The sequence below is a fragment of the Alexandromys fortis genome, unplaced genomic scaffold (genome assembly GCF_014885135.2).
Source record: "Alexandromys fortis isolate MF-2015 unplaced genomic scaffold, M_Fortis_MF-2015_v1.1 scaffold_34, whole genome shotgun sequence".
Taxonomy (NCBI): domain Eukaryota; kingdom Metazoa; phylum Chordata; class Mammalia; order Rodentia; family Cricetidae; genus Alexandromys; species Alexandromys fortis.
Genome location: NW_026067933.1, coordinates 12,003,582 through 12,030,961, shown reverse-complemented (window position 1 = coordinate 12,030,961; position 27,380 = coordinate 12,003,582). Strand labels below are relative to the sequence as shown.

Sequence of the window (27,380 nt, the reverse complement as noted above, 5' to 3'; positions counted from 1 at the left end):
AAAATTTAATCTTTAACAAAATTTTATTCAAAGTATTAGGAATATAATATTCCAAACATAGAAATAGTCAGGCTGTAGCAATGCTGCATAGATACTGGTATATAAGTTCCCTGGTGCTCTGACTTCTTCCTATAGAACTTCAGTTTTCAAGTTGGTAGAAAATGGTAGCTTCATTAGCTCCTCTTTCTGGGGATGGAAAATGGCTTCAATGGCGAGAAGTCACATCACTTTAACAAAACTAATCTCCCAATTTATTTATAATTCCCTCCTTCAAAGATGAAAATTTAGAATGTAAGTATTATTGGAAGGGAACAAGAAGTAAACTACCTCTTAAGGTGATATCCTGATCAGTGCCTACTTTACTTCAACAAAACACTGAATTAAAGTTTAAAAATTACAACCACACCATTATGCTTACCTAAAGTTGCCAACATGAATACTTTTTTACATAATACAATACAGGAATACAAAGAAAAATGATCTGTTCCCATCCTTTGACCTTCAGCAGAAAAGTTTACAATAGGATCTGAAAAATAATTTTCATGGCAGAGCACTAACTCCACAGAGATACTTAAAACAGAATGAACTGGTCAATGAGAAATTGCTACATTTATTCTATGATAGTACTTTGTAAAAAGAATGGCAATTTACTTGGAAGGAATTGTATTGGAAATACTACTCATTAAGAAAACATAAGTTACCCTGAGAAAGACTCTTTAAAATACCAGTATTTTCAGAGTCCCTTACTAACATATGAAGAAACAGTTTGTATGCTCTAAACTCTTATTATTACCTACATCAACAATGTTTTCATCTCAAAGGCATTTTGGCCTTCTCTGATGTACTGGTAAAGGTCATAGCCAAGACATTTGGGTATGATGGAGGAAGGGCACGTAGCAGTCATTATGAGCAGGTCTCTTCCTGCCCCAAGAGTTTATTCTTTTGCAAACAGTCTTGGGGTCAAACCTATGAGTCACACACATGAAGGAATCATCTATTAAGTAAATTGGTAGTTTTCTTAAAATAGTAAACACATTAGTCTATGTTCTCTAATGTATGCCTAGAAAATAAGGCATTAAGAATTCTTCATTGGCCAGTGCAGAGAACAGACAACTGTTTTTCTTTTCATTGGAGAGAAATGAAAACATATTTGAAAGTGCACTGCTATTTTTAACATCTCTTACACATTTACATTCAGCATTTTTATGGCCCTCTGTACTTTTAGTACAAAATCATGCTTACCCCCAATATGTTACATATTCCATAATTACTTAAGAAGAGACAGTGAGAGCGGCTACAAAAGTAGCAAGATATTTTCCACAAATAAAAATACAGTATACAAAAAATGGCAAGTTAGTGATGAATGGTAACACGAACACTCAATAGTATCTTTCCTTGGTGTCCAAACTAAGATTTGACAAGCTTAAAGCCTTGTCCTGTGTCCAGCACTGTGGGAAGAAACCAACTCATTTTCAATCTTTTCAAGCACCTAAAACAAGTTTTGCAGATCCAAAAAAGGTTCAGACCACATAACCAGTTTGCCAAATGCACTAACGGATATGTAATCCGAGGGAAATGTAACATCCAGTGCTTGGCTACATCACTTCCTGTTGGCAGGTGCAGCGTGTAGTCACTCCAGCGCTTGGACACGCCATACACGGCTCTTACTGTGCGGCCCTTCTCAGTCCAGCAGATGTTGTTGCTGGGGTTGCAGTTGTACTCTACCCAGTCTTTTGTGAAGTCACCCAGCTGTGGGGGGTCGGCTTCTTCGATATCTACTGTCTTTGCCAGCTCAGCTCCCTGAACTGCAATATACTGGTCATTAATCTTTCTCACTTCTTTCACCCACGGGGTTGAGTTCTCACTGTCTAAGATGATAATAAGCCGGGAGCAGAAGGAACCGTTCTTTTCTCTCCACCATTCTAAAAGCGTATCAAGGCGAAGTATGTCTCCACCTGTGAACAAGAAAAATCCAGTTCAGCGGTGATTTCTGAAGTCTCTTGTTCCTTTAAATTTTTAGAATATTAAACAACAATAACAAAAAATAAAAGATACTTTCAAAGTGTCTTTTCAGAAGATACTTTTATTTTTTTAATATTTATTTATTATACATACAATATTCTCCCTTCATGTATCCCTGTGGGCCAGAAGAGGGCACCAGATCTCATTAGAGATGGTTATGAGCTACCATGTGGTTGCTGGGAATTGAACTCAGGACCTCTGGAAGAGCAGCCAGCGCTCTTATCCTCTAAGCCATCTCACCAGCACCCAGAAGATACTTTTAAAAACATACATTTAGATGTATAACTTACATAAAAATATGCTATCGTAACTAGAGGAAATTGATTTCTATACCTATTTTCCTTGATTTACAATAGGGTTACATACAGATGAAAATCATTCTAAAATGAAAACAATATAAGTTGAAACAGTATTCAATATACGGCACCTTCTAAACACAAACACCAAAGCCTACTAACGCACTACGTTCAAGCATTAGCTGTCCACCACTGTGACTGTGGCTGGCTGACACTGCCTAGCATTCAGGGATTACCACATTGCTGGTATGGTAAAGTATATAAACAAAAATATGCTTGCAGTGACTGCATCTACTTTTCACACTACTGTAAAATTATGAAGTTGAACGACTATAAGTTAGAGACTATAGATAAATTTAGTAAAAGTAAAATTACACAGAAAAGCGAACATTGTACAGTTGCCTAGTAAAAGACAGCTCATAATCCTCATGAAAACTGCCACTTGCCTTGTATGATGATCATTCATATTATGTTTTTACATAGTAGAAAGTCAAAGGAAGACTGTGAAACTTTAAATTAATAGAAAATTCAATTTTATTAAATTATTAATATCGCTAATTAATTAATAACTCTCGATAATTATTTACACAAATAACACTTAATGCGAACAAATCCACACTTTTTCAGCTACTGTGGTTACAGGGGTCCTACAGCTCAAACAGTAACAGAATAGTTCTTCCAGATTCTGAAGTCATCTGAATAAAAAGTACAGACTCATCCAGAATACTCCACTAAGAGAAAAGAATGTGATAATGAAAGAAATAAAGGAAGAAAAGATGGGGAGGGAAGAAGAGAGGTGAGGAAGAGACACATGGGCTGCTAAAGAGAAAACAGTAAGTTCTGTTTACTGCTGTGTCCGGGCTCCATCCCTAGAAGGAAAGCGCCATGGAAAGTAACACTATAAAAAGCACTGGAAAAGCAGTCACTACTCTACATACAGAGCTAGTGTACATTTCCAGCACCTACACTATACTAGAAGCACTGCACTTTTTGCTTAGCCTGCTTAGTTATTCAAAGCCTTCATGTCTTCACATGAATTTTGTTAGGTCCAAAGCAGGCCCCCAAAACAAAAGTGCTGCTGACAATATCCTGAATGACAGTCTGGACATCTCAGGCTGGACTTTGATCAGGCAAACAGAAAAATTGCTACCAGACAAACAAAACCTAAACTCAGCATTCATCAGAAATCTTGCAAAGTAGGTTTCTGTTTGCCAGGAAAAGTCATTACTTTCCTCATCCTTTATTGCCCCAACCCCCTAGGCGACTCCCTCAAACAAGGGCATGTAGTTCCTGATTAACTCAAATAAGACTGTAATAGATCAAATGCCCAGCTAGCTCCCAGGTTGTGCTAGCTCCCACCCAGATCACTTGTAGCTACTCAAAATCCCAGACTGTTCTGACTCACAAGCACCATTCACTACCTGCTCTGCACAAAACTCGCAAGGCTTCCTGCCATTTGCTGTGTCTCTGCCCACCCTCAAGAGCCTGGCAGGCTGAGTGCCTCAACAAACCTTTATTTTTACTCACAAAAGCCTTCTGTGGCTTCATCCACAGAGCGCTCGCTTGCAGACTTCAGGATGTTTCTCTTATTTGTAAAGAATTTCATTAGTATTTAAGAGGGATTGCATTAACATCTGTAGATTTTCTTGCAATATGGCAGTTTAACAATATTCTTGTCCCACAATATGACCATGGGAGAATTTTTCCATCTTCTTTTGCTTTCTTCAATTGCTTTCTTAGGTGTTTTATAATTTTCACTATAGTGGTCTTTGTCTTCTTCAATAGGAATATTCCCAGATTTTCATTTTCTTTTTTTTCTTTGAGTCTATTACGAGTGGGAATGCTTTTTTGATTGAATTCACTGCTGATATACAAAACCGAAATTTTGTATGCTTGTATCCTGCCATTATTTTAAATTTTTGTCAGCTCTATGAGTCTTGTGGCAGTCTTTTTTTCTAAATACAGAAAATGAAGGTACTGTACACTTCCTTCTTCAGTTTTGCGCCCGAGGCAACTGTCCTAAACTCAATCCACTCCTGGCTCTGTCTCAATGACCAAAGGTTACAATCATGTTAATTCTAGGAATCTACCCCAAGAAAACAGTAAGAGTAGAGGGAAACTTATAAATATTTCTTACCACCAAAGTCTAGGCTAATACAAAATCTGAAACAGGGGAACAGAAATAAACTACAGAATAATCAGAATATTTTATAAAAAATAAAACTTACAACAATTTGACAGAAACAGAGAAACCCTGTCACGAAAAGCCAAAACAAAACAAACAAAAAAAAAAACTTACAACAATTTTATGAGGGAATGTTTAGATCATGAAGACAAGCACAACATAGAAACTTAGCTACAGAAATTATTGTAGTAGGGATTACTGGGTATTTAGAAATCTGTTTCCTTTCCAAGCAGAAAAATACTTTTTTCTATTTTCCAAAATTTTTAGGTAGAGCAACTGTAGATGACAAAAGGGCTGTGGACACAGATGACACTGGAGAGGCCTGGAAAGCTAAACTCACAGCATTCTTCAAGGAAAGGAGATGTTTAATGTGTCCTGGAGTGCTGAGAATGGATGAAGTTTACAACCTGGTGATCTTTGGCTGCCTAAGAACCCAGGCTCTGCCCAGATCTTCTAGAATTTATGTTTTACTTTCTACAGTCCCTTTCCCCCTAAAACCTGGAACATTATTTCTAGACCATAAAACTCATCCCTGTGAGTGATATTATTTGAACTTTCCAACAGCCTAATTGACTTCCATGTTATTTTAGGAGCAGGCCAAATCCAGACTCCATGGGGATTTTTACTTCAGGCATTTTCCCTAGATTTACACTGCAAATATATATTACTCTCACTGGTTGAGAAAGAGCTGACCGGCTGATGGCTGGGCAGGATTTGGGAGGCAGAGAGAATGCTGGGAAGAAGGGCAGAGGTATGAGGAGATGCCATGAGATGCAGAAAGGTGCAGGATGGGCAGTATGCAGGTGAGGTAAATGAGCCTCAGGCAGCACACACATGAATAGGAATGGGTTATTTTTTCTAAAATTTAAGTTATAATAAGTAGCTAAAAATAAGCCTACAGCTATTAGCTGAAATTTCTTAATTAATAAGAAGTTTCCATGTGGTTATTTGGGAGCTGGCAATTAGGACAGAAAAGTCCCACTACACTTTAACTTGATCATTGTTAAATATCACAATTCATAATAACAACAAAATTAATTTATGAAGTAGCAACAAAGATAATCTTATGGTGGGGGGATAACCACAACAGGAGGAACTGTATTAAAGGGTGGCAACATTAGGAAGACTGAGAACCACTGTCCTAAAGCAAGGAGACAAAATTATCTGTTTTAATACTAAAACTCCAAAAATCTACAAAGACTGCATATTCTAAGTATTGTGTGTTAACGTAAGGAACAAAGGCATACTGAAATTCTCTTTCCCAAAGTAGCATTGTCATAAACTTGATGTTAATTTGTTAACCCAAGTAAAATCTAGTGTTAATGGGTCATACTTCAAGGCTGCTGAGGAGATAGGTATTAGAGTTTAAAGCTCCTTGTCATTTGATTTGGAACAAATTAGAGCATTTTCCACAGGGCAGGCGTGTTCTACTCAATTTCAAGGCAAAATCAGTGATGCAAGGTTTGAGTCAGGCAGGTCTGAAGAGCGTTCATGGCCCCAGCTCAACCTGACTACTTTCAAATGAGGCAGGCTGCCCAAGCCAGGGCCCCATGGCAGTTTGTACCCATGAACTATAAGACAGGGTAGTGTCATACTATACGATGAGATACCCACTATCCATTCTCCTTTGTAATTTACTTTCTTATTTGTATAATAAACTCTACAACCATTACAAAACCACAAAACTTTTTGGCTAACAAAGAAATTTCATAATGGCCAATTTACTGATAGTATATTTCAAACACTATAAAGATATTACTCTAGAATGTTACATCTAGATATTTATAAAAATTATAATTCTATCTTAAAATTAAGTTTACATAAATTGTTCCTAAGTCTTCATGAAACTTAATACCAAATTTAGATACTATCTATTATTATCTTTTTTTTCCAAAAAAGAGAAAGGTGATATAAGTATTAGTAAGCTGAATGAGTAGGATTTACTTTTTAAAAAGGCTTGATATAAATTTCAAAATATTTAAGAAGAAAATATAAAGATTCTGAAAAACATTTATATTAGGTATAATTCCTTAATGGAAGTATACATACAAGAGTTAAGCCAAAAATTATTTTCTGAACTAGCTGAGTGCAGTCCCAGGCTCTACTCAGGAGGCAGTAAGGACTTGGAGTGCTTGAGTCTGGTGTTAAAGACAAGCCTGAGCAACACAGAAAAATCCCATTCCTAATACTGTCTTGTAGTATTTTTAAATTACAGGGATATGTGAATATCTAATAAAATTATGCCCCCTTCCACAAAGGGCTTGCAAAGTTTATAAATATTTACAAAAATCAGTCCTTCCTTTAGTCTGAGGTTTTATTCTATAAAGTGTTTCCAATGGACTAGAATTTTTCTATAGGTGCTCTGAGTTAAAATACATAGACGCCTATTCCTTCCCTAGAATCGAGGTAGTCATGAAGACTCTTTTCTGGATTGTTATTCAAGAGCTGTAGGTTAGGGAAATGAATTTATAAGTTATGTTCAAGGAGTTTCTTGTATTCCCTTTTATATATCCTGCTCTTCTTGAAAATGTGTGATCCACACTAACAACTCTGTTTAACCAGAGCACGCTCGTCTGGAGTCAGATGCCTGCTGATGGTGGGAACGTGGAACAGTGGGAAAATGTCTCAGGGGTCTGGCAGACCTGAGGCTGATCACAGGAAGTTACATGCTGCCTCCAGCTTCTACTGTATCCTCTGGAAGGCACAGAGGCGATCAGAGGGCTTCATATGAAAATCAAATCTAATATTGTTTACCAAATACTAAGCATAGTAACTGATATTTAAAATATGCCCAATATTTGCTTTATTCCCAAAACAAACATTCTATTATTTCATATTAAATTGCAAAAAAAAAATGAAGTTTTAAAAAAGCTGCTTTTATTTCTGATAAAACCTCAGTTACAAGTCAGGCATGAAATTGGTGGGTTCAAGCTGGCTCAAAACCATCTGCTATGTGAGGCTGTTAGCTTCTGGAGTTCTTAACTGCAGCTCTGTCAATACCAGGCTTAGTTTCTCTGACCGGAGTGTAGGTATGACTGACTTTTCATCTATGAAACAAGGCTTCTGACAAAAACAACTTAAAGACAGTAGGGCTTATTCGGCTCACAGGTCTAGAGGCATCAGTGCTCATGCAGGGGTGTGGCAGTGCAGAGCATCTCATACATGGTAGTGGAGAAGCGGGGTGGGGTGGGGTAACCTGGGACAGATGGCTTTCTCTCTCCCACATTTACTTCACTCAGCCCTGCAGACCATTGCATTACACACCTATATTCAGGGAAGTTCTCCCCAGTTCCAGGAATAATTCTATCTGGAACTGCCATCGAGCATACCCAGAAGTCAACTTTACTAGTCTCCGGGTTACCACTAAATCAAAACAATTGGCAATAGATATCGAGCTTCACAACATTTACACTTAAATTTTATGACAACTCCATTACTGTCTTCATCTGAATTTAAAACTAGGCCGGATATAATTAAATCATTATATGGATTATTTTCAAGCTAAAATAGGAAAATTACCTTACTTTTTCATAATATATTCCATGATTTTCTTTAACGTAAGCATTACTTAAGGCTTCTCCTACCAGGTTCCAAGTTCTTTTATGTCCTGGGCACATATTAATCCACAAAATAACGCCTGAAACTAATAAAATCTTTACTACAGTTAGGAAAACTTACAAATCCACATACTACTATAAGAGCTCACTTCCCTGGAACTTCTCTTGGGGAAAAAAACTGTTTTCTTTTCCTATATCCAAGTAAACTTAAGCTTTTCCCTTTCAGGACTCTAAAGTATAAATGCATCAACAATCTAAACTAACACTAAAGAGTTTAAGGCTTACAATGAAACTGCTCATTCCCTACTTTCCTTTATTTTATGGACGTGTTTACAACACTTAAAGACTTAAAGTTAAGTTCATCAGCTTCTAAAAGACACTTGGTATGGAATGATTCTGAAAACACTTTAAAAGGAGACTGATCATAAGTCTCAAATCAAACACATATTTTCCTCTCTAAATATTATAAGATTTTCAAATCCTTGTTACAGTTTACTAAAATGAAATAGGTAATCTCAAAGAAATCAAAAGTAATCATATAGCCTTGGTCATCTGTGAAGCAGTGATCTGAGAACTTTATTGCCTCTGTGTGATTGTACAACAGTGAAACTGACAAAGGTGAACTTACCTGCTAGTGCCCACTCTCCTGAGCCATGGGTGTGCCCGCTGTAATACAAAACATATGTATCGTGTCTAGGTCCATCCACTGTCCGAAGTTCAAGGAAGGCTTTCAGTTTGGAATGTAGAGTATCAAAAGACAGTCCACTTGTGGAATAGTCACATCCATAGGTCTCAATCATATGATATGCAAAAAATCTTTGGATGGCATTGAGCATGCCAGTAGACCTCAAGTTTAACTCTTGCACATGCTCTGGTGGGAGCAGTGTTGGCTGACCATCAGGACTGCAAAAGGAGGGGGAAATTATCCTGATTATTCTGGTTTTAGAAAGTATTAATTATTCTATGTTATATTCTCATTTGCCATCTATAATTGATTACCTAAAAACCATAATCAGGCAGGCTAACTAAATGGCAAGTGTCTCTTCTATAGCTCCTTTCAAGCTAACAATTAAGTTTAGAAAACCCAAAACCCAGTTTCTAAACCTTGTATTTCTTCTCAGTAAAACAGTAAAGGCTGAAATAGTATCTCATGAAATATATAGCACTATTCTTTGTCCCTATCCTTATTTTCTTATAAGTAACCAATATTGAATAAGAACATTTAAAAGCAAGATTGTACTAAATATTTCAAGAACACCCAAGTAGGAATTAAAGGAAAGAACACTGTATTGTTGAGAAAATTAAATTCACATGTAAAACATGGGAAGCAAGAATGTGATTATATATTTAATTTCTGTGGTGAAAAACAGGATCTTTGTAATGTGTTCAAAATCTACTAATTTATGGTACAGTTTAAAAACAGAAGAAATCATCTGTTAACAAATATGACTTTAAAGTAGTTATTAAGACTTAACACTGACTGAAGACTTTGACCTGATTCTGGAACAAACATTACCCTGGGGAACACACTAAACTATGTTTATAATTCTGGCAGATGTGCTGCAGACACTAAGAGACCATGGATGCAAGCCGAGACTACAACACCCAGCAAAGCTGTCAATCACCATCAATGAAGAAAATAAGATATTCCATGACAAAACCAGCTTTAAACAATACATATCCACAACCCAGACCTACAGAAAGTACTAGAAGGAAAACACCAACCCAAGGAACCCAACTGTATGCACAAAAACATAGGCAACAGATAACCTTACACCAACAAAACCCAAAGAAGGGAAACACACAACCACTATTACCAAACAATAACCCCAGTAGAACAGACAATGAGAGCAACAATAAATAAATGGGACCTCCTGAAACTGATAAGCAAAGGACACAGTCAATAAGACAAAAAGGCAGCTTACTGAATGGAAAAGATCATCACCAACCTCACATCAGACAAAGGATTGATCTTCAAAATATATAACATTACTAAAGCTTAAATCATACATCAAACCCACACACTAATAGTAGGAGACTTCAACACTACACTCTCGACAACAGACAGAAATCAGAAACTTAACAGCGAAATAAAAGAACAGATATCACGACTCAAATGGACTTAACAGGCATCTATAGAATAGTCCACCCAAACACAAAAGAATATATCTTCTTCTCAGCACCTTATGGAACCTTCTCTAAAATTGACTCCATACTCGGTAACAAAGCAAACCTCCACAGATGCAAAAAAATTGGAGTAATCCCCTGTATCTTATAGGATCACCATGGTTTAAAGTTAGAATTTAACAACAACACTAATTGCAAAAAGCCTACAAACTCATGGAAATTGAACCGTGAACTACTGAACCATCCCTGGGTCAAGGAAGAAATAAAGACATTAAAAACATCCTAAAATTCAACGAAAATCAAGGCACAATGTACCCAAACCTATGGGACACTGTGAAAGCAGTGCTAAGAGGAAACGACATAAAGGAAGTGGAGAAAGCTCACACTAGTGGCTTAACAGCACACCTGAAAGCTCTAGAACAAAAAGACGCAGACTCACCCAGGGGGAGTAGAAGACAGGAAATAATCAAATTGAGGGCTGAAATCAATAAAATAGAAACAAAGAAAACAATACAAAGAATCAATGAGTCAAAGAGCTGGTTCTTTGAGAAAATCAAAAAGATGCACAAACACTTATCCAAAGTAATCAAAAGGCAGAGAGAGAACATCAAAATTAGCAAAATCAGAAATGAATGGGAATATAACACTGAGGAAATCCAGAGAATCATTACATCATACTCAAAAATCTGTACTCCACAAAATTGGAACTGTAAAAGAAATTGACAATTTTCTGGATAGATACCATATACCAAAATTAAATGAAGACCAGGTGAACAATTTAAATAAACCTATAACCTGCAAGGAAACAGAAGCTGTCATCAAAAGATCCTTTTTTTAAGGAAGGGCCTTTCTTTTAAAAGCTCATCCAGATTTCCTGATCCTAGCTAAAAAACAGCTAAACATATCTATCAAAATATATTTAATCCTGAAAATGACACTATCACTTAAGTTTTATACACAAGGATGAAGTGCAAGAGCACTACGTTTTGGAAGTAAAGGTGGGGAAAAATAATCTAAGAGAACTTTAACAGGCAAGTTGTTACTAAAATCCAGCATGCCACCGTACCTGCAAAAGTTGGTAGGGATCACAATCGCATAGCCAACAGAGGTTCCTCCTAAACAGTTACCAAGTTCATGGAAGAGCCCATGAGCCAGGGACTCCAGGGGCAAAACAATAAGAAACATGCTCAAGAAGATTCCATTTGTGGGCTAAAAAAGGTAAAACAAAACAATGTTTATATAGTTTGTGTATATTTATGTACATATGTATTGATTCAGTTTTTACCACTACATTCAAAGACACAAATAACTAGTAATCTGAAAACAATAAGAAAATGTACACATTTGTAGACCCGGATAAATTACTGGAGAAATGAATCTTAAACAGATCTCTAAGTCTTTTGGAAGTTGTAGCAAAACACGGCACATATTTTTAAAAATTTTTAAAATAACATTCCATTCAAAACTAAAACAAAAATATAACAACTCTGATGTGAAAGAGTACAAAACAAAAACCATGTTCAAGCAACATATGCATCGTTTTTCCAAATACTACTACTACTCTATCAAAGAGTATGCTTGAGAAAGGACTCACTATCCCCATTCCATGTGGAGCCCATAGAATCCAGAAACTATGAGAATAAAACCTAAAGGAAAATCAATACCAAGACTAAAAGATGAATTTTATTTTTACATAATAGTTTACCTTTTACAAACCCCAAACTCAAGTTGTCTAAATTGAAGATCACAATGGAAAAAAATTATGAACATTTAAATACCTTTAAAGCAGCACATAAAAGACAGAAAATTTTTAAAAAGCCATGTTTAAATATTAACGGAAACTAAAAAGCAGGAAAAACAAGTGCTCATTTAAATTGAAATAAAATATAAAGATGGTAATTAATCCCACACTGTTGCTTTTTAATATTAGCACTATATCAGATTCTTGCATTGCTGCTGCATAAGTAATGGCCTATATACAGGAGCAAATGTCAACATTAAGGAGTGGTTCATCTGGTCAAAAGTAGAAAATTTACCCATAATGAAAGAACAGATATACTGCCCAATTTGGTACACTCTCAATTATATAAAATATAGCAAGTTATAATTATTTATGAATATTGAAAAATATGTATAAGTGATTAAAATCACTTCAAGTAGTCTTTTTTAATATTGCAACATTTCGTATTATATATATGTATGTGTACACATACACACATATATCTAAAGTCACAAATATTGGGGTTAGACAGATGGTTTAACAGTTAAGAGCACTTATTCTTGTAGAGGAACCTATTTCGATTCCCAGCACCCATTCTGCAGCTCACAATAGTCTATAACTCCAGTTTCAGGGGATCTGATGCCTTCATCTGTCTTCTGCGGGTACCAGACACACATGTGGTACACAAACATGCAAGCAGACAAAACATAAATAAAACTTTAAAAATGTTTTTTCATCATGAATATGTATTTGTGTGTATACATAGGTCTATTCTTTACTAAAAGATGTGATATATAACATTTCTGTAAGGCCAGTAGTTTGTACATAATTTACATTCCCATTTGCCAGCTTAATGGTATCTAAAACCCTTTCAGTGTAAATATGCTACACCTTACATAAGTGATATATAACTTATAGGTATTTCTTATGTAATGCTTGCCACTTAATTTCAAAAGACCTTATGTTTGTGTTTATTGAAACGTTTATGCTTGTTGAATTAAAAACAACTAAATGGAAGATTCAACTTTTTACATTTTTTAGTTTATGTGTACCTGTATCTGTGTGTGTATATGTGAACTTGTGTGTGCAATTACATATACTGTATGTAAAAGGCAAGAAGAATGAGTCAGATCCCTAGAAGCCAGAGTTAGAAGGGGAACTAGAGTTTGTGAGACATTGTATTTCTTATGTGGATGTTGGGACCAGAGTCATGGTTGCATAGTAACCATTTTTAATAGCTACGTCATATCTCTCTAGCCTCCAACAAAACACAATAAGTCATCAGAAGTAAAAGAATAGAAATCTAGAGAACTTTTAAAAAATCTAAGTGTTTAAATATTACTTAAGAGATCATGATGTATAGTGATATTTCATTTGTATTTTAATAAATAAAACTTGTCTGAAGGTCAGAGAGTAAAACAGCCCCACTGGTCAGCCTTCCAGACCAGGCAGTGGTGACACACACCTTTAATCCCAGCAGTCTCACTAGTTTGCCATAGAAACTGGACAGTAGTGGTGCATGCCTTTAATCCCAGGAATAGAGAGAAATATAAGACAGGAAGAAACAGCTCTCACACAGTCTATCATTCTGAGATTCCTGGAGGCAGGATCGCCATTTTGAACAGAGGAAGAGGTAAGAGCCAGTGACTGCTTTGCTTTTCTAACCTTCAGATTGAACCCCAATTTCAGTCTTTGGGTTTTTAGTAATCATGCTACACTGATATATAGTCATCAAAGTCTTAATAGAAGTATTAAAATCTTGGAGCTGTAGAGATGGCTCAGTGGTTAAGAACACTAGTTGCTTCTCCAGAGGTCCAGAGTTCAATTCCCAGAAACCACATGGAGGCTCAAAACTATCCATAATGAGATCTGGTGCCCTCTTCTGGCCTGTCGGCATACATGCAGACAGAACACTATATACATAATAAATAAATAAATCTTTTCTAAAAGAGAGAAAGAAGTGTTAGAAATCTATACTGCCACTGTGTACTTTCAAAAAAGACAAAAACCACAAAAAAATTAAAGTCACAACCCTTATAAGTGTAAAAACAGTTATAAAAATGAACTCAGGCAAATCTACTAACTTATGCTTTGCTATAATCAACAAAAGAGGTGGGAGTAAGTAAATTCTATGTCCTGCCAAGTCTAAAAGCATATGAAACTGTACAACGGTCAATTACAGAGTGCAGGCTGTGAGTGGAGGCTTCGTGGAAGCCAAGTATCCTAATCTCTCAAGAGCATGTCTGACCTGCAAAGAAGAACAGCAATAAGAGAAATATATTGTGAGGACTCAATATATTTATACATGCACAGTACAGAATGGAGCTGACACACACGGAACAGTTTGGAAATGCTAGGTCTTGTTAAAATGTAAAGGATAAGCTCATAGTTTTTTCTTATTGCTTAGTGGTTTTTTTTTTTTTAATTTTTGTCTTTGTTTTTTGAAACAGGGTCTCTAGATGTAGTTTTAGCTTGACTTTAACTTATTATTTGGGTAAGCTGGTATTGAACTCTCAGAGATCCACCTGCCTCTGCCTCCCGAGTTTGAGAACTAACAGCATGCACCACCACATGGTCCTCATTTAAAGGCTGGAAATCCAGATGAAGAAGAAAAGACAGTTATGCACAATGTAACAATATTTCTTTCAACTATGGACCATATGCACCATTTGTGTGCATGTGAACAACTTATCCATTCACAGTCCCATAAAATCGTAAAGGAACTGAAAATGTCCTACTGTCTAGTAACATTGTGTGATACACTGATGCATTGTGTGCAACATGTAACCAAGTCTGCACTGTCAGGCATATAATCAATAATAATTGACTATTAGTGGCTCACATATTTACTACCTGTATTCCCTCCATATTAAAAAGTATGCTGCAAAGTTTACCCAGCAACAGGCCCACATTCTGTGCCTGCTGACTGCATCCACAGCCCAGATGGAGTGATTGAAATATAATCTAGATTTCTGAAAGTATACGCTATGGCGTTCATGATGCACTGCTCAGGATTTGTCTGTTAGAAAATGTACCACATCCATACTTCAGAAGAAAATACTCTTCAGACCATTGTTTTTGGTGTTTTCGTGGGAAAAGAGCATCTACTTCTCTGAAGGATTTCAATGTTTCCCCAAAGAATGCTCTGGAAATTTAACTCTCAATATAACAATCTTAGGAAAAGGCGTCTAATGGGAAGTTTATTGGGCATAAGGACACAAAACTGAAATGACCTTCACAAATGAAATAATGATTATTCTATAAGGATCCAAAGCAGTGAAACATGCCCTTTACCTACATTCATCCACCATCCATTTTTCCATCTGTCTGTCCATCTCGTTATCTATGTATCCATCTATCTCAACTTTCACTATTGAAATTGAGCTTCCCAACCTTCATACTATGAAAACATGAATGTCATTTCTTTATAAATTACTTGCTCCATGTTACTGTCACAGCAACACACAATGTACCAGGCCATCACATTTTATAGTGTTCTGGGAAAAGTGATAACATTTTTGCTTCAAGCTAAAATAATGCTCCCCTTTGTAACCTAGACTAAATGGCTCTAAACTGGGGCAAACAAATGAAACAAAACAAAACAAAAAATGTGAATACTGTGCATTTGTAATTCAGCAGCAGTCTGCAAAGCCCCCTGGTGCCTGTGCCAAATGAAGGAAAGGCTGGTCCTTCCATCTTGCTAGAAGTGAACTCATGCTATATTAATATAGCTCATCTCTTCTTTGAATGTGAGGCTGACATTAAAACTTCTATCATACCAGGGATTGTCCCTCTTTCACATACAGTGAAATTACCTGTATAATGGCTTTTCTGGTTTGCCTTAAAAGGGCTTCTACAAAAGCGGCACCAAATCTCCATGGAATCTTCAAATTACAATGATTAGCAAGGAAGAGCACATAAGAGTGAAAGATTTCAGAGAGAATGTCTAACTATTAAAAAAAAAATGCCATGAGGTATGCTTCTAAGTGGGATGCAGTCTCTCTTTAGCCTTCTGTTGAATTGCCAATTCCCTTCAAAGTAACACAAGCTGTACTATGATGCTGTGCCTTTCTAGTTGACTTATTTAAAGGAAAAGTTTAAAAGACCGAGGCAAATGGCAAGCAGTGAATATAATATAGTCTATGGGAAAGAACGGCTGTAGTGGTGCACTTTAAAGGCAGAATGAGATTATGAGTAAGCCACAACAGAAGTTAACATGAAATTCCAGCTCTTTAATGAAAGTAACTGTGAATGGAACTATTGATTCATTCTGACAATATTACAGCAGAAGAACTAACAAGAAGTAAAGCTACTTAAAAACTTCACTTTTGTGAAGATTTCTTAACTATGACATAAAAATTCATAAAGGAAAATAATCATGGGCTATGCCATATCTATTTTCATCTGTCCTGACTATGACTGACAAACTGGACTGTTTAAGTTTCTGTAATTTCTTGTCTTTCCTTGTCATGTTAGGTCTATACCCAATCAATGAATAGGAAAGCTTTCCAGTTGAAATTAGCTCAAGGAAAAGTTAATGAGACACAAAAAAGAAGTTTAACATTCGGTATCATTCTTATAGAAATGTGGGGTGTGTGTGTGTGTGTGTGTGTGTGAGAGAGAGAGAGAGAGAGAGAGAGAGAGAGAGAGAGAGAGAGAGAAAGAGAAAGAGAATTAGGAACAGTATTTAGAAATTTTAGGTAAAAACATTTCTATTTAGAAATATATTAAAATATAATTTAAAGAATTTGAGATAGCTGAGAATGAACTTGGACTGGTAATGTCATTCTCTCCAATATAGTCTCAACCAACAAAGACGTCTACTGTTTCCATTTTACTATATAATTTTCTGATTCTAAATCACTTGAAATCACTGGAAATTGGATAGATCCAGTAAAAGCCTCCCAAATTATATTTCATATGAATGTTACATTTGCTTTTCTGCAAAAGTCCAAAGAGAGATCACACACAGATGTCAAGGGTGTATGAGCTGGGGAGGGGGGTAACAGGATCAATGAGGATTAGAGAAAACTATTTCATAGACAGATGAGTACAGAAAAGCTGCTCTTTAATTTTTTCCCTCTGAGTATACTCATTTACATTTCACAGAACACTGGGTAGAATACAGATTTTGAAAGCTTTCTATGCCAATTAAATGAAAATTAAGCTGAAAAGTCTAATTTCCCACAAGGAACAGTTCCAACATCATTGACAACAGTTATCAAGTAGCATATAAATATAAATACATTCAGGTGGATTTACATTAGTTTTGAACAGCTAAATTAATAAACCACTTAACAGGTATATCGCTGACCAGGACTGCCTCAAGACTTTAGCAAAGCATTATTTTAGGCTCTTCCTTAAATTACTGAATTCCAGTCTCCAGAACTTTATTTAACAAATTCCACAAGACTCAGATACATAGATGTTAGGAACAAGGCTTGGCAAGCTTTTTCTATAGTTAATATTTTAAGCTTCGGAAGCAGGTAATAGGATTTTTATTGAAACTACTGAACTATGTCATCTATGATGACAAAAATCAAAGACCAGGAGTTCTAAAATCTATTCCTACATTTAGAAACAGGTCTTGAATACACAAAGCCAAAAAATAAACAAATAAGAAGAAACCACTAAGGGGCTGCAGTTAAGAGTGCTTACTGCTCTTGGAGAAAATACACATTTTAATATATCTTAATATTGATAGAATTAGACAGAAAATCATCAATGATATTGATACAAGAACAAAATCACTACCCAGCTCGCCTTAGCTCAACAGTACTGGAATCTTTTTCAGATTATTTTCAAATGAAGACAGACTAAAACACTCCAGGTCATAAACAGGTCTTCATCTCAACACTAAAATCATAAAATTGTGTCCTCTAACCATAAAGAGAAATCATAAATAAAAAAAAAGACTAATGTTGGGAAATTCACAAATATTAGGATTTTAAACAATAAAAATATAAATAACTCACAGGTCAAAGAAAAAATTACAAAAAAAAATAGAAAATACCTTGAAAGACAGTATAACTCTATCTGAAAGATAGACATAGATCAAAACAAAAAAAAAATAGGTCATGTGGGAAATCTCATATTTACATTTAGGCATATATGCAAAGGCAATTCAGTTGGGTAAATGTCAGTCTCCAGTCTTCAGGAAGCAATTGGATATTCGTAAACTAAACAAAATTAAGGTCTTTATACTATAAACAAGAAATTAAAAAGAAGCATAGATCAAAATGTGAAGGCTAAATTGGTAAAGCCTCTGGAATAAAATAAAGGAGAAAAAACTTCAAAGACCTAAAATTGAGCAGATTCTTGAATAAAATACTAAATACACAGTCCATAAGAATTGATAACCTGATTTTATAAAGATAAAAGTGTTTATTCATCAAAAAGTATCAATAAGAAAGTTAAAACATAAGCCAGAGTGAAAAGAACATTTCTAAATCCTTACTCTTTTAATAAAAGACTTGTACCAAATACACAAAGACCTCTTAAACTTAAAACAAATAACCCAACTCAAAACTGGGTGTAAAATGTGATTTATTTAAATATACCCATTAAATGAAATAGATCTTCATTGGGGATCTGTAAATTTACAGCTCAGATGAGATACTATTTGCAGGCTAACTTGAGTGATTTTGTCATGCAGGTCAACCTTAGGAAACACTGCCATCGAAAGTTAAACCTGGAGACTGATTCTCCTAACATTACCTTTGCTGAAAGATTCCTAAGAAAGTTTTTGTGTTCTCCCAATGGTGTGCACACTTTACTAGTGACCAAGAAAGTATCTGGTTAACAGAACTGCATGACCTCGAAAGGCATCATGAATGAATGAGGCTGACTTGGCAATAAAAAAGTAGTTAAGACTGGGAAAGTGGCCAACAGAGCGAGGAAGGGAAGAGAAAGGAAAATTCTTGCTAGAGTTCTGACATCATTATACTTCTGAAAGTCCCTCACTCTGGCAAGTGGGCAAGCTACCCTAAGAAAACATCCAAGATGTTTTCACTACTTATTGACTCCCTCACAGGCTCCTGGAAGCCCACATTGAATAGAAGCACCATGCCCAGGCAAGCACTTATATCTAAAGCCCTTTTACACTCACACCAAACTGATGCAAAGCAACTGAACCAAGAAGAGTTGCTCTTGTATGCCCACCTCCCAGCCTGAGGTAGAAATTATACAGTTTGTCACATCATGAACAGTTTATAATCAACTCTTTTTCATGCTAGGCTCTCCCTCCATTTTTAATGGCAAAGGTGCCTCGAGCTCTACAGCATTAGCACCGTGTCTACAGACTCATGACTAATGCAGACAAAAGAGCTGAGGAGATGGGGATCTGGATCCCCAGAACCCGTGGAAAAAGTCAGGTGTGGTGGCACATGTCTACAACCCTAGTACTGGGAAGATAGAGACAGGAGGATCCCTGGAATTATTGGCCAGCTAGAATAGCCAGATCAGTGAAAGACCCTTTCTCAAAAAAAAAAAAAAAAAGAGGAGGAGGAGGGGGAGAAAAGGAGAAGGAAAAAGAAAAGGTGAAAGTGACTGAGCAAACATATGACCACATGCATGCACATAGGCACACACATGCATGTGCATAGACACACACACATAAATCACACAGATATAACTTTAAAAATTACTACAAACACAAACCGCAAACTCTTAAATGCATAGTTTGAATGTCCATAAGCATATTTTTATAAAACATTTTTTGACAACAAATACACCATAAAATCTATTTTTCTCTTGTCTAGAATTCAGGTTCTCTAATCTTTATTTCAGAAGATTTATCATATCAATCATATCAATGGTACTACACATTTAATTTCTTTTCAAATAAAATCTTAAGAAAAAAACCTATGCCATAAATATGCTATACATAAGCCACAGAAGGCAGGTACGGGTTTAGGCTAGTACCAGTAACTCTGACTATCTCTTTAAAGTATAATCTTCAGTATGTCTTTAAGTATAATCTAAGAATGTCTTTAAGAATAATCTCCTATTGGCATGAACACAAGAAAATAAACAAAGAACAACAACAAAACACAAGATCTTACCTGCCAGGAGACTGCTCCCAAAATTGCTGTTGCAAGAAGACTAAAAAAAACTAACTGCTCTGAAATTAAGCAAAAATGACGCATCCCTTTGGATGCCATGATTCTATCAAGGCTATTGTTATCTGCCCTGTGATTGAAATATACTTTATGGCAGTCATTTAATTTGGTATGAAATCCCCAAAGAGTTAAAAGAAAAATAATATGGCAAATCATCCAAAAAATTCCAAAAATGGAAAAGCCTGGTATCACAAAATACCAGAGATGAGTGTCTCTGAGTTTAAATGCTGAAAGAATGAAGAACGTAAGCTCAATCATTCCAATGAAGACCACCGAAAGTCTCCTGCAAATTCTTCCACGGTACAGAAAAGGTTTCCACCTTTCAGTTACTGAAAGTCCACTAAAATAAATGTCAAGGAAAGGATCAGTTATTAAGCAAATAAAAAAGCATGCAAAAGCAATTGGATTCTGGGGAGTTTCCAATGAAGAGAAAAATAGCAATACTGAAAAAAGTATTAAGTTTGGAATAGCTAGAAAAGACTTCATTCTCAGATCTATAATGAGCATGGCCAAAGCCACAACAAGCAAAATAACACTCAGAGATTTCTCCACCAGCATAGTTGTGCTGGCGATGGCAAACCCAACAAGTTCCAGAAACTCTACTGTGGTTAGTAAAGTGGGTCGATGGCGGACATAGCCAGAAATTCTCTCCACCAAAGCACACAATATCCTTAATACTATAGACGTCAGCAGCAGGTATTTGGTGGACTCTTCTTTCACATCATTTTTAAAGGATGAATTATCAAGAAAACATAGAAGGCCAAGCAAAAATCCAAACCAGAGATTGGAGAGACTTAAACTTGCCGCTTCCATTGAAAAGTAATAGTAGAGTATGCTAGCAATCCCGAGAACAAAGAGGCCAAGAATAAAAATCACCAAAATTAAAGAATTGGCTGTTTTTTCCCATCTAACATAAAGACCTAAACAGATAGCCACCAGTAAGTTGATCCTGGCTAAATAGCCAAGATATCGCACGGAGGAATGCATGTTCACTTCTCTGTTTGCTTCTTCCAGCCTTGTCATTGCTAGATAGAGACAATGACTGAAGCAGTAACGCAGTGATTTACACATGTAATCTGGCAATGCAGGGGTTTCCTACACGTCACAAAATTCACTTCTTGTACTTCATTCAACAAATCACATGTGGCGGTAGCTCCTATGCCAACATTTTCTCTGGTTTGCTTTATAGTGACCTAAGGAAAAGAAAAAATATTTCAGTTAATTTTATACATTATTTTGTGTCATCTTCTTTATATTAGATAAATGACCCCCATTTTGGTTTTTCTGAGATCTGCCTGCCTCTGCCTCCCTAGTGGTGACAGGCATTAAAGGCATGTACTACCACTGCTGGGCCATACTACATAAACAAATAGAAAAAAAATAGAGGTTTTTCTGAAATCCAGTTCAAAGCCTTATTGCACATATCTTAACAATAATGTTTTATGGCTTACAAATTCTGAAAGTTACACAAGGAAAATGCCCATGATTTCTACTCATATTGTTAAGACTATTATCACTAAGTATCAGAGGAGTCTTTCTGTCAATGTTAATGTTGAATTTGCCTAAACTTTTCCTATATACATATTCAATTTGGCTTATATCATAGCACTTGGCTATGACACAAAATGCCATTCAGCTTTTCAATGGAGTGAAGGGCTTCACTGGTCCTTCTAATCTGAAAACACTAGTACACAGAGATATCAACCACTACTGCTGTCTTATCTCCTACATCTCTTTACAAGACAGCTCTAAAAATATTATAAAATTTCAGTCTTTGTATGGTTCAGCTAATAAACTTAGCTAAAAGTAAAATTTAACTCTACTAAGGTTACTCAGTCCCTAAAGCTGTGCCCTTATTCTAGTACTTTTGCTCCTACCAAAATAAAAATAAATGACTTGGATTATCACTTATTATTCAAATCTAAATACTATCTATGTAGTAAATCAATTCCTAAACTTATTACTCAAAACCCATATACTGGAATACTTACCAAGTCATGGTAAAGAAAATAGAGAACTTCAAGTCTACTTTTTCAAAAAGTCACTACACTACACTTCAAATCCAGATTGAGATAAGGTCAGTTGTGAAGATTTACATGAGTTCAGTTTCTGAGAGTCATAATGCCGAGAGAACCAACTCCTACAAGTTATCCTCTGATACGTGTACACATGTTGACCACACACACACACACACACACACACACACAAATACATATAAAAAAGAATTACTACTGAACTATCCACTAGGTAGCTTTTCAATGTTTTCCAATGTACTGTAAGAACTGCACTATTGCAATAGCTTATGGTCATACAATACTCAAACTATTCAGAAAACAAATAGTTCACGGTCTGGGGTGGGTATCAGTACTATGGGGCTTTCCTAAAATGTACAAGGCATTAGGCTTGAATCACAGCAACAAGCACACACGCATCCTAAGAGGGGGTACACTAAAAGATACACTCAAACAGAACCATGAGATAACTTAGAATTAACCCCCAAAAAGCATTTGGCCAGAGAAAAATGTTTCTGGAACAATCTTAGGACCACTAGCATATTTCAAATGCCGTTATTTTTTCTACCTTTTTTAGGTTCAAAAACATATTTTTATTTCAAAATCTAATTATTAGGTATTCAAACCAACTTTCCTCTATAACATATTCATGTAAACACTTCTTACTATGTAAAATTAATGAAAATGTTTTTTGTATATTGTGGATTTTTAAATTATTAAGGAACTGATAAAATCTAGACTGTAAAAAAGTTTTATAAAATATTACTCTTATATACTATACTACACACATGGGGGAGAGGAAGGGGAAGGGGAAGAGGAGGTAGGGAGAGAAAGACTCAAAATATTTATGGTATAATATGGGGTAAGTATAAGCACTACTAGAGAGAGAAAACTTCACACACTGTGCTAAAAAGGTACCACTCTACAATCATGAGACACCTCTTCTGTGTTTCCTAGTCAATACTCTTCTATTTTTGGTTGTCAGCCTAGCTTTAACGATGGAGTCATCTCTCCAGCCCTGGTCAATAATCTTTCTCACTCTGTGACTATTCAAACCTTTGTTCTCAACTCTCGAGACCTACATCTTGAAATGAGATTGCCCTCTATATGCTGTGACTACCATTGGTTAATAAAGAACCTGTCTTGGGCCTGCGCAGAGCAGAATAGAGGTACATAAGGAAAACTAAACTGAATACTGGGAGAAAGAAGGTGACATTAGAGAGAAGCCATGTAGCCCCACCAGAGACAGATGCCCAAACTTTACCTGGTAAGCCATAGCCTCATGGTGATACATAGATTAACAGAAATGGGTTAAATTAAGATGTAAAAGTTAGCCAATAAGAAGCTAGAGCTAATGGGACAAGCAATGAATTAATTAATACAGTTTCTGTGTGGTTATTTCAGGAGTCTGAGCAGCTGGGAAACAAACAAGAGGCCAAGCAGCCTCCCACAACAAATTTCAAGATGTCCTTTTTTTCTGCTGTGCAGTACACTATTGTGTAAATGGAACAGAGAACAGGGTACTCCATACTTTCCTTATCCATTCTTTGGTTGAGGAGCATTTAAGTTGTTTCCAGTTTCTGGCTATGACAAACAATGCTGCTATGAACATAGTTGAGCACATGTCCTTGTGGTACGGTTGAGCATCCTTTGAATATATACCCAAAAGTGGTATTACTGGGTCTTGAAAAAGGTTGTTTCCTAATTTTCTGAGAAATCACCACACTGATATTCAAGAGGTGTACCAGTTTGCATTCCCATCAGCAATGCAGGAGTGTTCCTTTACCCCACAACCTCTCCAGCATAAGTTGTCATCACTGTTTTTGATACTGGCCATTCTTACAGGTGTAAGATGGACTCTGAGTGTTGGAAGTTGCTTACAATGCACTTTTTGTTTACTTAGGTAATATATCCTTCTAGAGTCTTTGATGGAGTTGAAGAATACATAGTTATAATTATAGTTTTCCTTAGTTATGCTAAATGATAAAGTAGTTATAAATATTATAATTGTAATTCTTGCTTGATATCTTCCTTGTTACATGCAATTTTACTATGTTAAAAGTTAAAACCTTCCTTTTTACTTAAACAAAAGGGGAGGTGATGTGAGATTCTCCTCTGTATGCTGTGACTACCATTGGTTAATAAAAAAACTGTCTTGGGCTTGCACAAAGGAGAATAAAGGTAGGCAGAGAAAACCAAACTGAATGCTGGAAGAAAGAAGGTGGAGTTAGAGAGAAGCCATGTAGCATCACAGGAGACAGATACCCCGAGCTTTACCTGGTAAGCCACAGCCTCATGGGGATACACAGATTAATAGAAATGGGTTAAATTAAGATGTAAAAGTTAGCCAGTAAGAAGCTAGACGGAGCTAATGCGCCAAGCAGTGATTTAATTAATACAGTTTCTGTGTGGATATTTCAGGAGTCTGAGTGGCTGGGAAATGAACAAGCGCCCAAGCAGCCTCGTACAACAACATCTCACTGGATTTTTACTACACGACTGCTTCTTACAGGGTCATCAAATGAGAACTTAAGTTTCAAATAAATCCACCTCTATCTGTATATCTGAATGCCAGTCAAAACGAGAACCTCTCCTTTGTGTATCTTTCCTGCCACAGAATTTCATTTTCTCCAAACTCTCGCTTATCCTTTATTCATTAGTACTAAAGCATTTGTAGGTCAGCTTTTTAAAAACTACTACACAAGGGGGTAAAGAGGAAAAAATAATCTTTGTTCTCCCCATCTCTTCTGCCATATTCAATTTTCTTCCTTCTTAACAGTTACGTTTGGATGTTTAATACACTCATTTCATAACGCTGAACAGTATAATTTTCTCAGTGTAACTGCTCTGCCAACTTCTGGAATGATTAGCAAATTCCTGAATACAATAGAACCTTTGCAAGTTTAAAACCTTGACAGTGTTGAGTACTATCATCTGAAAACCTCCTTTCCTTGGCTTCTAAAGTCCAAGGATCCAAATTTTCTTCCTAAGTCAGTGGTTTCTCCTTGGTTGTCATCTAAGTTCTTCATTTTCAACCCATCTTTTGGATACTCAAATCCCAACCCTAGGCTTTGAGCAATCTCAATTACTTCCATATCTTAATTATATAATTAAATAAAATACGGCTGCATCACAGAATATTATGTAATCACATTCTTATGGCACTTATTTTTAAAAGTCTTTGCCCTTTCTGACTTTCTTTAAATGATAGCCGGAACTAGAAATTAAAACAACAACAACATAATTCTTTTCAGTTGAGCTGCCTTTCCAATTGATTTCACGGAATATTCCAGAAGCAAATAAAAACAAAACACAATGGAGTCAATTAGTAAGTCACTGCTAAAGTTCATTTTTAAGAATTCTCAAGCTCGGGATACAGCTCAGGAAGCAGGCTTAGTAATTGGGAGGCCTGGGTTTGAACCCCAACCTTCAATCTTGTATACTACTTTCACCTTATTTCACACTCCCTCACCCACTATTTAATCTTCAGGGGCTCTTGATTCTTCTTTCTCCTTAGCATCTCTCTCACGCTTCTTTTACTTCTTATCCCCAAAATCACCACCTCAATTTTGGCCACCATGCTCTCATGCTTGAATGTCTTCCTTCTTTGGTTTTCAATCTACTCTTGCCCTTCTTATAGAAAGTGTATTTTTTGTTTGACTTGGGTTTTGGTTTTACGAGAAAGGGTTTCTCTGTGTAACAGCCCAGGCTGTCCTGGAACTCAATTTGTAGACCAGGCTGGCCTTGAACTTACAGAGAACCCCAGATTCCTACTGGGATCATAGGCATTCACTTCCATGACCCAGCTGGAAAGCGTGTTTTTAGAACTAAATTTTACCATGTTACTACGCTATGTAAAATTCTCCAATGGCTTTTCATCCCTCATAGTACTGTAGCCTAGACTCCTTCAGTGACTTTGAAAAGTACTCTACATAGGGTAAGAATAATGTTCCCACACCCTCTGTTACTGCTCTTCCTCTTACTTTGTATTCCAAACAAATGATATTTCGATTATGAACGAAATAAATACCCATGCCCTCTCTGGACACAATTCTTTTTCCTCCTCCTAGTACTAACTGCCTTCATCTGTCAAACTCTTCAGGTCTGGGCTTAAATAATTTTCTTAGAAGAATCACCTCTCACTAGTCAGATGGTTCCTGCATGTCCTCTGAAATAGAAAAAAAAATTTTGTTTAATGTCTGCATTCCTCACTAGGTCACAAGGTGTCCGGTGAGATTCGACTTCCACAATGCACGCTCAGTGATTACAAGTCTGTAATCAAGTTACATTCATTCCATTTGTATATATAAATAAAAAGGACTAATACAGAAATCACTACTTAACTAATGCGGATAAAATCAAGTTTACTAATACGCCACTACTGGTTTCAGCTTTACTCCTGCCTTCACTTAATTCACATTTCTTCCAAAACAGTGCCCTCCCGGTGCCATCTCTAAGGCACTGGGCTTCAAGACACATTGTATCCCTTTCATGAGCTTTCAGTGGAAATCTATTTCCGTGCCATCAAGAGGAAGTATCAAAACCTGAAAGAACCACGCTGAGAAGTCAGGGTTGGAGAACTACGATCTTGCTTTTCTGAGTTCCTGCCAACAACTCTTTAGACCGACCTCTTAACCAGAAGAAAGGCAACTCAGAGTCTAACTTTCTCCCTTCGGAGCAGAAAGAGTAACTTGGCTCCTTAGGCCTCGACCGAGCGAGACGGGGAGAGATGGGGCCGGGACGCTGGCTCTTCGCCCCTCGGCTCCGAGAGACGACACAACGCGTGGCCCGGGTGGGGTGACGAGGGACACCCAGGGTCACCCTCCCTGGCGACCGCCTGCTCACAGCGCTCCCGCCCGGAGGTCGGCGGGGCGGGGCCTGGCCGGGGCGGCGGGGCCCGGGGCGGCGCCCAAGCCCTCGCTCCGAAGCCACTTACCTGACCGGCGATCGCCCCGACCCTCGCTCCGTCCGCGGCGAAGCTTGCAAAGCAAAAGGGCGTAGGGGTCTGACTGCGAATCGGCACCCGGCGGGGGTAAGCGGTGGGGACGAGAGACCGAGACCGCCCTCACTCGCACTGCACGGCCTCGGGAGAAACTTTCTCTAGTACGAGGGCGACCGCCATGTTGCCGCCGACGACTCCGGGCGGTACGGATCGCCACCAGGGTCAAGCCGCGTCGCGCGCTTCCTTTCCCTGGCCCGGCCTCCCAGCGGCTCTCCACGCCCCGCCGCGAGCCTCAGCCAGGCAGGTGCGCCCAGCGCTACGCGGAAGCCAGCGGCCCCAGCCTGGGTCCTGCTTTACCTACCATCGGGGGTTAGCAGCAAGAGTAGGAAACTAGAAGAC

General features: G+C 37.1%; 1 protein-coding gene across 2 annotated transcripts; it reads right to left on the bottom strand.

Annotated features, from left to right (window-relative positions):
• Tmem168 (transmembrane protein 168) lies at positions 1-27,380 on the bottom strand. 2 transcript variants are annotated; one of them, XM_050145857.1, is made up of 5 exons: positions 26,976-27,380; positions 19,971-21,220; positions 11,254-11,396; positions 8,689-8,963; positions 1-1,955 (listed from the first exon to the last, which is right to left on the bottom strand). In XM_050145857.1, exons 2-5 carry the CDS (start codon positions 21,096-21,098, stop codon positions 1,408-1,410), a joined length of 2,094 nt encoding a protein of 697 aa, XP_050001814.1. In that variant the 5' UTR covers positions 21,099-21,220; positions 26,976-27,380; the 3' UTR covers positions 1-1,407. The 2 variants fall into 2 exon arrangements, with proteins under 2 accessions (XP_050001814.1, XP_050001816.1); XM_050145859.1 differs by lacking the exon at positions 26,976-27,380 and adding an exon at positions 26,668-26,868.